This window comes from Eublepharis macularius, chromosome 2, assembly GCF_028583425.1.
Source record: "Eublepharis macularius isolate TG4126 chromosome 2, MPM_Emac_v1.0, whole genome shotgun sequence".
In the NCBI taxonomy this organism is placed as follows: domain Eukaryota; kingdom Metazoa; phylum Chordata; class Lepidosauria; order Squamata; family Eublepharidae; genus Eublepharis; species Eublepharis macularius.
The window spans coordinates 30,618,189-30,630,856 of NC_072791.1; the positions used below are offsets into that span (position 1 = coordinate 30,618,189).

At 42.6% G+C, this 12,668-nt stretch overlaps 1 protein-coding gene across 2 annotated transcripts; it reads left to right on the forward strand.

Annotated features, from left to right (window-relative positions):
* The first annotated feature begins 1,659 nt into the window (after positions 1-1,659).
* LOC129324157 (alpha-1-antitrypsin-like) lies at positions 1,660-12,065 on the forward strand. 2 transcript variants are annotated; one of them, XM_054971197.1, is made up of 5 exons: positions 1,660-1,735; positions 2,699-3,382; positions 4,880-5,150; positions 8,452-8,599; positions 11,523-12,065. In XM_054971197.1, exons 2-5 carry the CDS (start codon positions 2,716-2,718, stop codon positions 11,718-11,720), a joined length of 1,284 nt encoding a protein of 427 aa, XP_054827172.1. In that variant the 5' UTR covers positions 1,660-1,735; positions 2,699-2,715; the 3' UTR covers positions 11,721-12,065. The 2 variants fall into 2 exon arrangements, with proteins under 2 accessions (XP_054827172.1, XP_054827173.1); XM_054971198.1 differs by having other exon boundaries at positions 1,673-1,739.
* The last annotated feature ends 603 nt before the right edge of the window (positions 12,066-12,668 follow it).

Consider the following 12,668-nt stretch of genomic DNA (forward strand, 5'->3'; position numbering starts at 1 on the left):
CCCAGAGGGTTGGGGGGCATTTTGCATGCAAAATGCCACCCCTGGCAACACAAGCCTCCCCCAGCTGTCAGTGGTAGAGATTAGAGCACCTACTTGGGGAGGCCATGAAATGGCCCCCCCAAGTGGGAGCAGGCTGAGCCTTGGTGGGGGGTGGTAGGAGGGGTGGGAGAAGGGCCCCTGAGGGTGAGGGGGCATTTTGCATGCAAAATGCCACCCCTGGCAAAGGAAGCCTGCCTCTTAATTTTTCCCCATAGGAAATAATGAAGAAAGATGAGCAGCAGCATGCTAACAATATGCTGCTCCTTCGCTTTCTTATGGGAGGATGGGGGGACCTGCTTTGGGGGGCCATAACATGGCCCCCCAAAGTTCAATCTGTCTGAAACTTGGGTGGTTGTTAGAGAAGGGTTAGAGGAAGGTCCCCACCAATTTTGGGCTTATTCGGTGGGAAAATGCCTCCTCCAGGCGTCCTGGAAGACGGAGGCATTTTCCCATAGAAAAAAGCCGAAAGAATGCCGAAAGAATGCCGAAAGAATCCCGAAAGCCGAAAGCCGAAAGAGATTCTTGTTTCGGCTTTCGGCTTTAACGATAGAGAATCTTCTTTCGGCTTTCTACTTTCGGCTATAGCCGAAAATTTTTGGCTTGCACACCCCTACTTAACACCCACTCAGAACTGTTTACAAAGCCTGTTATTATTATCCTCACAACAATCTTCCTGTGAGGTGGGTGGGGCTGAGAGAGCTCCGACAGAGCTGTGACTGACTCAAGGTCACCCAGCTGGCTTCAAGTGGAGGAATGGGGAATCAAACTCGGTACTCCAGATTAGAGTCCTGCCACTCTTAACTACTACACCAAACTGGGTCTCCCTTTTCTGCTGCCACACATGCACACAATACCTCCATGCGGAGCAGCAGAAATGGGGAAATGTCCCCCCTCTGTACTGAGGTGATGTGTGTCTGGCAGCACGTGGGTTGGCTGTGGAAAAGTAATGTGTAGAGTGACTGTTTATCTCCCCTACCTAATCCCTCACCACTCCTACTTCCTGGAGGGGAAGGTTTGTAGCAAGAAGCCATGTTATCATGTCAGTATGTTAATAGGGAAGCTGAGACATTTAGCCCTCCAAAAGGAGAAATCACTGTATTGTATTATTTCTTAATTTGGTCTCAACGGAGAATAGGAATCAAGCAAGCAGCTATAATTTGCATGATCTGGGGAGGTAAGGGGGAATCAGTCCCCTATGAACTATAGATCCTGTAGATTAAAGAGTATCACAGAGTTCAGCCATGGGAAAACCTCTAGCTCCACTTTTCCTCCCTCAAGTATTTCACAGTGCCAGCTCTGCTTCAGCTGTTTTCATCTCTTCATGATTCCAGTTGAATAAATGGATCAGTCTCACCTTCCATGCTAACAGATACTCATATCTGGGACCCTGATATACATCAGACAAAAAGATCCCATTACAAAAGTTATTCAGTTTTGCATCTGTACATGCACTCTTGACATGCAGAGGAGCCTTCCTATGTAGTTGAAAACTTTCCAGCACCACTGAACAAATTGCAGAGACAAGCTAAAAATCCAGCGACTAATTCTATGATATCTATCCTTGATACATAGTCAATATTTGCTCAGCTTAATGGTTAATGAGGAATATTGACCATTTTATTTTCATGCTATATAAATAATTAAGGAAGGAGTATTGTAGAACGAGTAGATGTGATAGGTTTCCGCAGAAGACTTTGTGAGTATGATATGCATTATTCTCTCTTTTTTTTAATTCTCTGCTTTGATCAACCAGTATTCATGTTTTCTGAAAAATACTTCACCATCTATTCCCTTTGATGATTAAAAACAAAATGACTAGCTCCATCTAAATTTAAAGCTTGATTTATTTCTAATTTAGACTAAATGTACTATTTTATTATGCACAGAGCAAAGTTTGGATGTAGAATCTCAGAGAAAGTTGGCATGGAATATAGAACTTTATTACCAAACTGGAGGCAGTACAAAACGTGGCACAACATAGCACAGACAAGCCAAATACTATAACATGCTATCATTTAGCCAAGGCAAAGAATGGGGCTTCCTTCTGCTGCACAGAAACTCATGAGATTCTTATCCCAAAAAGTTATTTCTATCTTCAAAAAATATGGAATATCTCTTTAGCTGAATGTAGGAGTTAAGTGCCTAAAATTTGCCACATGTGGCACAATTGAAATTGCGTTAAAGACAAGAGGAGATTTAAATGGATTCTAAGTTTTGTTCATCAAGCTTGAATTTCTGAAAGAAAAGCTGAAGTTTCCTGGAGGGAAAAGCTAACTGTCTGCAAATAAGTTTCAATGATATTATTAAATAGTTTTAATCTTTGAAATATTTTATAACTTTCTTTGTTTCAAAAAACTAACCGACGAGTATATGGTAAACTATTCCGACCACATACTTTGATATTTTAAAAAGTTTTGGTAATTACAAAAAAAAATCTAAAAATTATTTTAGAGGTTTTTTAATATCCAATATCTTTTATGTGTACAGTTTTCTGAGATTTAGTCATTGTCGTGCCACCAACAATAAGAGTGCACAAGGGATATTTAGTAATTCTTCAGATTTGAAGCACAATCCCATATACACCAGGCTGTTACAGGGGATTATGTGGGAGACGTTAACAATGGATTGATGTTCCCTAATCTTCATTTTCTTTTATCAGGACATTCTCTCATTCCAATGAAGTTCTCCCTCTGCCTCTGCTTACTACTAATTGGTCTTCAAGTCCACTGTCATCATGTCCCAGGACATAGCGATGAACAGGAGGGAAATGGAGAGGAACACCCACTTGAACATCAACATCACCCTTTAGCAGGACAAGAAATCGAACCCAGCAGCTATAAAAAGATAGTTGACAGCAATGCTAAATTTCTGTTCCGATTGTATAAGCACATCTCTTCAGATTCAGCAACCCAAAACATTTTCTTCTCTCCCCTGTGTATCTCCACGTGCTTTGCCATGCTGACTCTGGGTGCAAAAGATGAAACTCATCATCAGATTTTCCATGGACTTGGTTTCAACCTTTCAGACATTCAGGAGAATGAGATCCATGCAGGGTTTAATCGAATAGTCTGCACGCTTAACCAACCCAATAATGTAACACAGATGACTCTTGGGAATGCTTTGTTCATAGAAGAGTCATCGAAACCACTTCCTAAATTCCTGAATGATGTCAAAACCTTGTATGAAGCTGAAACCTTTTCAACTAGTTTCAAGAACTCCAAAGCAGCAGAATATGAGATAAATGATTATGTAAAGAACAAAACTAATGGAAAAATCAGCCATGCAGTCAACAACCTAGATCCACATACTGTAATGGTTCTTCTAAACTATATCTTCTTCAAAGGTAAAAAATGGGGTTTACTAATGAATGATGACAGAAGGAAAGATTCTATTAGCAAACTAGAATGGTTCTCTATGCCAATATGGCTGGTAGTTGTAGTGAAAACTATGAATAAGTAAAGGAAGGGGGAGTTGTGGGCTTGTGGCCTGTACACTTGTGTTGGAGCCAAATATGGCAGAATGAAACTGGGAGCTGTCGTGGCATTCCAAATTCCCATGTTTTTACCTAGAGCAGTTGGTAGTAGACATGGGTACGAACAGCATTACGAACAGAAAAAACCCACAAACAGCTTAATCTGCTGTTCTCAAACAAGCTGTTCGTGAGGCCCCATCCTAAATGAACAGGTGGTCGTTGCAAGCCTCATTCGTTGCCTTCGGCAGCCATTCATCAAGCCAGACAGTCTGGCACCGGCAATCAATCTCCTTGGCAACCCAAGGCAGGGAGGGACTGAACTCTGTCTGAACTCCTTCTGGCTTTCCTTCTGGTTTTAACCCTTCAAAGTACTTCCAGCAGAGAGTCCTGTTTTTGCCACTGTGAAGAGAAAATGACAGCCAATGGGGAGACCCATGGATCATGCCTTTCCCGAGTGCAATCTCTCTGAAACTTGGGGGGTCTTCAGAGGACAGGGAGGACTATGTACCCTGCAAATTTGGTGGGTATTGGACATTGGGAAGGTCACTTTTGTAACCCCTCAAACTAGCTGCCAGCAGACACTGCTGTTTTTGCCAGGACAGGGCCCGTTAAACTATCAGCTGGCAGGCAGCAGGGGGAACCCCCCCCCCCCGTCACCTGCCAGCTGATAATTTAAAGGGATCTTTAAAGGGTCAGGTAAGTGGGTTTGAGGGGAGGGGGGCTAAGTGGGCAGGGTTGGGGGGAGTTCTGGCCCCCACAAACAATGAACAACGAACATGTCCAGGAACAGTTCATGTTCGTCCATGTTCATTGTTCATTGTTCGTGGATGGCAACGAACGACCAACAGGGTGTTTAGTTTTTTCCCCCCATTCATGCCCGTGTCTAGTTGGTGGCAGACTGCTTAGCAAAGAAATGGAATGTATTGCAAATTTCATAGTTCAGAATGGCAAGAGACTTTAGCTTGTATCCTTCCACTTCTTTCTCCAACTTTCTTCCAGCCTGGAAAACCTTCCAATGTTGAAAGTAGATTTTCAGCTGGAGGATGAGCCATTTATATTGCATGATGCCTTCTTAGGCTATAGGAAGGCTTCAAATATCACTAAGCAGGCTTTTCTGCATTAATCTACTGTGCATATGCCCTCAAGCATCCTACTGCTTTACCCACTAGCACTTTTGCCATCTCATGTTCTGTGCTGTCCAAATAACTTACATCATCCCTTTACTTGGGCATGAGGTTTAGCACAGAACTCCTGCCTCTTGCATTTAGCGTCCTCTTACAAATAAGCATACAACTATTCTGCAATAGTGTGCCTATGTGAGAATTAACATATATCCTACTCAGTGTAACCTGTTCTTTTTCTCCTTAGCCTCCTGGAAAAACCCTTTTAACCATGAATTGACCAGAGAAGCAGATTTCTTTGTCGATGCAAACACAACTGTGAAGGTCCACATGATGAGCCGTGAAGGTTATTATGATTTTTTCCATGATGACGACTTGTTGTGTTGGGTGGTCAGACTGCCTTACAATGGAGATTTCTCAGCATGGTTCATTCTGCCAGACAAAGGCAAACTGAAGGAAGTGGAGGATGCTTTGGTAGTAGGCCTTCTGAACAAATGGAGAACATCTCTGAAACACAAGTAAGCCTTCATCTTGCGCTATTTGAAAAAAGGCTGCTGTATTATTAATACGGCATTAAACGATAAGTTAAAGCATTTGTTTTAAAACCACACGTGATCTTTCATTGAATGATATATAATGCATTAACTTAGTATTCATTTACTGTGATCAAGGTAAATTTCCCTTCTGCTTTCTGTTCATACAGTATACCAATAATCTCTCTTGACTAGGGACAGCTTGGAGAATTTATAGCATTTGATTTTTGACATGCAATGCAATGTCCTATTTCACTATTTATGATAGCAGGCATGCAGTAATATATAATACTGGTTGTATGTTCACAGGTGGTGATATTTAGCATGGACTATATTTAATTATTTGCATGCAATAGTATCCAGAAGTGGGTAGTCTTTCACGGCTGAAGGCTTAATAATTTTTATGTCTTCAAATTGTAAGAACTCAAAAAATACCAACAATTCCAAGGCAATCTAGTTTTAACTTTTAGGTGAAAATTCATATTTAAGATCTAAATCTGAAATTCAGCTTCTAATTTCCTTCAAAACCAGTATAAAATATTTTGTGAATATGACAAGTTATGTGAATGTCTTGCAAATTTTACTTCACACAGTCTCCCAGTATAACCCTCACACATTCAAAGGAAACAAAAAAACACAAAAGAATTGAAAATAAGACTTCTTTTTCTAGTGAAAACAACTCATAATATTAACTTTGGAAATTGCTGGGGGAAATAACGGTGTCAGTAGTGCTGCCCTCCAGCAGAACACAAACAGACGTTCAATTCCAACTTGGTCTCTTTAAGATGTTGTCACCTGCATTTCAATAAACAATCTCCAAAGTAACAGCCACGTTATTTTCTTTCGATAACCGGAAAAGCATAAAAATCCCAGAACAATATTTTGCCTATATCTTTAATAGAAATCCACCCACTCTTATTGGATTCTTTTGGGCAGAATATTGCAAAATGCTTAGAGAAGGGACCACAGAGCTGTTAAATCCAGCATTCATGTCGGCAAGGAACTATTCAGAAGGAAGTTGAAATGGGAACTCAAGGGAGTTAAATCCCTCCAGGATGCATGTAGTGAATAGGTATAAATAGGTACATTGTGTTTCACAACTGGCATCCACAGGTGTGTTTCTTGGCAACCACTTCCTTCTTCTCCAGAAGTATCTCTTCTCTAAAACAAAGAATGAGTCCTGGCTTTTCCCCGTCTCCCCCATCTCCAGAAGCAGGCGCTTTAAAACAACCTAGGAGGTTTCTCCTTGGTGCCTGCAGGGAGTGCTCATTGGGAGCGTCCATACTGCCCAGTGTGAACAAAAGAAAAAATTACAGTGTGTACTCAAAGAAAAAATGAGCAAGGAGAATCAGTAAGACTCCCCAGCCACAGGATCTAGCGAGAACACTGCCATGTACTCTAAATTAAATGCATATGAAGCACAAGTTACTACTGAAAATAAACCCCGTTGCAGAAGTAAAGATGCTTAACAAGAGAAGAAAAATAGGAACATGTAAAAAGTCCACCTTATCCTCCATGCAGAAGAGCTAGGTGAGCCGAGTCTTCAGATGGTGGTGTTTTCCCACATCCGCACTAACTTTAGAAAACAGCTCTCATCCCTCGATAGTGATATCCAGCTGGTTCCAGCTCCCCCTTCCCATCTTCTTCCCTTCTGGATATTGCCTCCTCAAACAGAAAAAGAAAGGAGGAGACTGCAGAGAAAGACTACCTCACCCCCTACTTCTGGTTAGAGTGTGTGGGTTTCTAACTTTTAAAAAATCAAGCACATATCTTGTTCTTAGGCCTTGCTCAAGTTAGTTAGATCTTGTCCTTTGTTAAATAGTGGGTTCAGACACAAGGTAATTCAACAGCTCTTTATTCAGCAGGAACACAACACACTCAGACAGACTGAACAGAAGTCCTCAATATATATACAGCAGCTCCACCCCCAGAATAACTGATAGCCAATGAGAATACATACTTTACAATGCCATCATTTGCATAAACTATATACAGTGTTTGAAGTAGGCAGGTCACTGATTGGTGTTTATTATAGAGGACTGATTGGCTGCTGCCTTGAGAAAGTAACCTGTGATATTGCAGGGATTAAGGACCAATGAGAATGCAGGCATTGGGAGCCTTGACTGAACCTTAAGCTCAACACAGTATAGTGCATTGCAATCAATACAGTAAATACCTTAGAGGCCTTGCTCGGCCTACTCAGCCCAGTACACAACACCCCTCCCCCCTTAGTTTGGAACAGCCTGTTGTTCGCAGATAGGCTGGGGAAGGTGAGCCAGAATACATTAGAGGCCCTGAGCCCAATACATAACATCCTTGTTTACTTAAATTATGACTGAGGATGGTGAGAAAGAGAGAGAGTGCGTGTTTGTGTGCACATGCATGTATGTGCAGTCATGGGGCTCTGGCAGCAGCCCAAAGGGGAGAAGCAAGCAGAGGCAACCCAAGAAACCTGAGTTGTGCTTTGGCAGCTGTCGGAGAGCCCCAGCTCAGGGCCCTCAAGCTAACTCTGGGACCTGTGAATTTTGTCCCCACGGGCGCCCTCTCTCAGTGACCCAGTGCTGCCGTGCTTGCACAATGATGTCACTTCTGGGTGACATCATCGCACAGGTCTGGGAGTGCTCCCACGCTTCAGTGGGAGTGCGTTATTCCACTGCAAACCCCAGAAGCACTGTCAGGGCAGTGCGATGACATCACTTTGGGAAGAGATGTCATCATCAGACTGCCCTGGGAGAGTGCCCAGGAGGCGTGTTCTTGCACCTTTTCTACCTGCTGGCCAGGTGAGCAGAGGTGAGGGGGTGGACAGTGGGAGCAGGGAAGCCCCTCCTCCAACGGGGGACCTGGGATCCCTAGTAAAGGAAGACTGGAGAATTGGTGAACCAGGAAATTATAGACCAGTTAGCCTAATATCCATCCCCGGAAAATTTATAGAAATTATTATTAAACATATAATTAGTAAGCACATAGGAAAAAAAACAATTTGCTGAGGAAAACAATGGGAAACAGAGAGTGAAAATAAATGGACAGCTGTTAAAACAGCTGGAAGTGAACAGTAGATCAGTATGGCTACACAACATTGTGCCTTATTGTTTGATACCACAGAAAAAGACAGAAAATAAAGCAATAAGCAGGCAAAGAAACCAAAATACAGTGGGCATAACATAGACACCAGAATAAAAGTTCTAAATCACCCTTTTTAAAGGGGTCTAAGTCAATTGAAATATTTTATCCTGTTGAATCTTAGCTGTTTTTTTTCTGCTTCTCCCTTTTGTCTCATATTAAATAGAAAAATAGAACTGCGTATTCCAAAATTTTCCATTTCTGGATCCTATGATGTCAAAGCCTTGTTGCAGAGAGAAGGTGTGAATGATGTCTTTAATGACAATGCTGATCTATCTGGGATTACTGGACAACGCAATCTGAAGGTTTCCAAAGTAAGTATGCGAGTTGTTTGAAGATAATTTGCCATTTCTTTTTATCTTTAAACAAATAATATTTTTAAGATTCCATAGGCATGTTCAGAGGTTTTATTAAAATAAATGACTAAAATAAATGACAAAATTACCCCTAAACATCTGGAAGCAATTGATTAAATAAGAATTGAGGAGGGATGAGGCCAGTGTACCTGAGACCCTGGAGAGCCAATCACAACATTGATGGACCAATGCTCTCATTTACTATAAAGCAGCTTCATGTGTACATGAAAAGCCAGTTTGGTGTAGTGGTTAAGAGCACGGGACGCTAATCTGGAGAGCCGGGTTTGATTCCTCACTCCTCCACTTGAAGCCAGCTGGGTGACCTTGGCTCAGTCACAGCTTCTAGCTCTCTCAGCCCCACTCACCTCACAGGGTGTTTTGTTGTGGGGATAATAATAGGATTGGTAGTCCTGCCATTAACAAAGAAAGGTTTAAAATGGTTGATTATTGCTTGAAAAATTTTAATCGCCTCCTTACCCAACAGAGAAAGAGCTAGCTTCAAATCCTCCAATTCAGGGTCAGCTAAACATTGAGATAATTTAATACTTAGCTGCTCCGACCACTTGAGTCTCCTAAAACCCAGAGTTACTGCTCCTGCTAGTTCTGCTTCTGGGTTCAGAAAAACATTGTTGGTTAGATTAAATATTAACGTCAAGGGGCAGTGGTCACTTAAGGAGGTATCCACAATCTCAAACCTGTCTACCAGGTTCAATAATGAAGGTGATAGAGCAAAATAATCAATTGTGCTGGCCCATAAAGTTGAAAGGTAAGTAAATGAACCCCTAGTTACGTCTAAATTAGAATCATTTAAAGTATGTAGGTTAGCCCATGAAAGTGTCTCCAGAAACTTAAGTCCAGGGGGATAATAATAATATACTTTGTAAACCTCTCTGAGTGGGCGTTAAGTTCTCTTGAACGGCGGTATATAAATCAAATGTTATTATTATTATATATTATTACAATATAGTAGCTAGTCCAAGTCAAGTTACTCATGGCCCTTTTTGGATGCTTTTCATCCTAAGGAAAGGGCTGAGAGTTTGCCAGCTGTGGCAGATAACAAAAATTTGCTTCTTACATCTGGTGCACTTAGATCTCCCGGGTCACCCTAATGATGTGGGAGTGACAATTAGCCTACACGTACCGTAGAATGAGCTGGTAGAGTCCCTGGGTGGCAGACTGGACAGTTAGTACTTTGTGTTGCAGGTATTATTGAATTCTCCCTTGTGAAAAATTCTCTGTGAGTAAAAATACTAACATATTATGGAGACATGAACTGTGCCACCTTCTTGCTGTGCTTGTTTGCTACTTTGCAGAGAAATTTTGATTCAGAGGAGTATGAAAGAACTGGTCTTCCACCTGCACTCTGAACTACTTGCCAGGAGGAAGCACTGTGTACCCTCCCTTAAGTGTCAAACGAATAGGGGATTAGGTTCCTTTCACCCGTGTTTTCTGCCTCTCTCCTAGCCTTGCTTCTTTCAACTTGTGGAGGAAAAGCGTGTCCTCCTTCGCCCATCTTCTTTTGCCTTAAGAGAGGGAGTGCTTTGGAAGCTCCACCTCTTTGGAACTCACATAGAATCTGAGGAACTCCCAGGGAGTTCATTCCCTTGGTTCTCCATGCCTGGTTGCTTCCCAGCTGCTTCCAGCAGACATTGCCTTAAAGGCACCATGTATGTTGTTGCTCTCAGGGGATCCGAGGGGTCACACTTGGCATCCACTCATCTGAGTGGATGCCAAGTGTGGCCCCTCGGATCCCCTGAGAGTTCGGGAGCTCTGGGTTTCCTCAGGTCCCCAACATGCCAATTCCCCCCCCCCCCCCGCTTCCTCTGCAGATCCCAACTAGGCTGTCCCTGAGCATCTACTAACCTGCAGGAACAACATTTCAGAGGGCTCAGTAGGCTGCAGCACAAGAGAGGGATTGCTGCTTCCCCTGCTTAAGGAAAGGGCACTTAATTTTTCTCAGTGGTGTGTTTGGATGCACGTCATGATCTGAAGCTGTGGCTTGCCTAAGCTAAAAAAAAAAAAGCCACCTGTGAATTCCAAGCAGTGGTGAGGCTTCTCATCCCAGGCTCCTCAAGGGATGGAGGAACAGCTAGATCTCCACCGTTGACTCCCCACCCCCCAATCTGGCCTTTTTGCTCCAAGCCCCTCCGCCATTGCTGCCACGCTCCACTGCCACCTGACTAGCAGAGAAATTGTAGCTCTTTGCCTGCCTGGGCCTGTGATGCCTTGACCACTTCCCAGCCTGCCATCACCCAGCATGCCCCATTCCAAAAAGGCAGAAAGAAGAGAGCAGGCGGTTCCCCATCCACTCTGCTGGGGGGGGCGGGAGGTCAGTGGTCAAGCTCCTTCTCAGGCATGGCAGCTCAGAGTGTGCGCTGGTTCATGCACAGCTGGTACGTGGCCACCACCTGCAGCTGCTTGTCACATGGCATGCCCAGGCCTGTGTGCCCATCCAACTGTAGTGGATTGAGTCTCTGCATTCCTGTCCCACTGGCTCTGTATGTGTTTTCCCCCAACCTACTTCCTCCTCTCCCTTTCTCTGGAAGAGTGGGGTAGGCCAGCACTCGAGCATCTTGGGAGAATCCCAAAAATGGTATTGGTACTCATTATCAATGAATACTGTCACAAAAAACCCTCTGGCTTTTCAACTCTCTAGGTCACCCTAAAGTCAGCAACATCTCCTCTCTCATTTTGGGTCTACGCAGCTGACCGACCGCCCCCCCTCCATTCACTATCTGTGCTGTTTCTATGAAAGAGAGAGGCTATCGTCATGCCTTCATGAATGTAGGAAAGAGTCATGCCATTGCCATAATTATCTTTCATGTCATAGAAAGAAGAAAATAGTATACATAGGAAATAACATCTTGCTCTTTCCCTGCAGGCTATTCACAAGGCTGTGCTGGATGTTCATGAGGGAGGCACCGAGGCAGCAGCAGTCACTGTCGTAGATATTACATTCTCTGCTCTATTACCTCCTCCTCCCATCCTTGAATTTAATAAACCCTTCTTAATGTTCATTACTAATAAGGCAACCCGTCACTTTGTCTTCATGGCAAAAGTTCATAACCCAACTGCATAATAAATATTAAGTGGAAACCAAGAAACATATAATTACAACCTGTCCAGATGACCCCCTCCCACTGTGTGTATTGCACTTACGTTCATATTTGCCTTCCCTTCATAATGTCATAAGCTTATGTTTTGAGAGTGATTGCCAAACCTTTAGCTACTAAATGAATTAGATGTATAAACCTATAAACTGTTCAGTTCTTTTCAGGTTAACATTCAAGGTGCCTTGTTCCATCCCTCTCTGATTTCTTTTTCTAAAAGTCTAACTTGAATGATTCTTTTGCAATAGCTTGATGCCTGTTCTGTGTCTTCTTACCATCTATGTTTTAATAAATTACGCTACATATTACAATCAGTCTGTCTTCTTGTTCTTCATGCCTAGATGTGAATTGGCTAGTATTAATGTTTATTGTTTAGGTTTCCTTGTCTAGACTTCCTAGTCTTCCTCTTCCTGTTATGTAGTTTCTATCTCCTTTGCTCCACTTGCACTGCCATTATATTTCTGCCATGAAAAATAGGTCCCCCTTTACTAAATTAGGTGAATAAACACCTCCAGGGAATCGCTATCAGTGGAGTTACCAGGCCCTACATGTTACTTAGATGAAGAAGGAAATAAGACTGAGATGGAAATAAGATTGGTGGCTAAAGCAGAAAATGTTGTAATATTGGGTGATTTAAACAATCCTCATATTGACCAGGCAAATGGTTGCTAGAGTCATGCTGTAGAAATGAGGTTCTTAGACATCAAAAATGGTTGGTTACAGAGGCAACCAGAACCAATCTTGGACTTGATTCTGATCAGGGCTTGAGATCTGATGTAGATCTTATTGCACCCATTGGGAACAGTGACCACGATGCTATTAAAGTTCAGCATTCATGTCAATGGAAAGTTGCTGCAAAAATCAAAAACAGTCACATTTTATTTCAAATGAGGGAGCTTTATAAAACTGAGGGGAGT

Excerpts from the sequence above, each read along its gene's own strand:
- LOC129324157 (XM_054971197.1), top strand. The coding sequence starts at position 2,716 with ATGAAGTTCTCCCTCTGCCTCTGCTTACTACTAATTGGTCTTCAAGTC. Across the intron at positions 5,151-8,451 it reads AGAACATCTCTGAAACACAA|AAAAATAGAACTGCGTATTC; the intron begins GTAAGCCTTCAT and ends CATATTAAATAG. Across the intron at positions 8,600-11,522 it reads GCAATCTGAAGGTTTCCAAA|GCTATTCACAAGGCTGTGCT; the intron begins GTAAGTATGCGA and ends CTTTCCCTGCAG.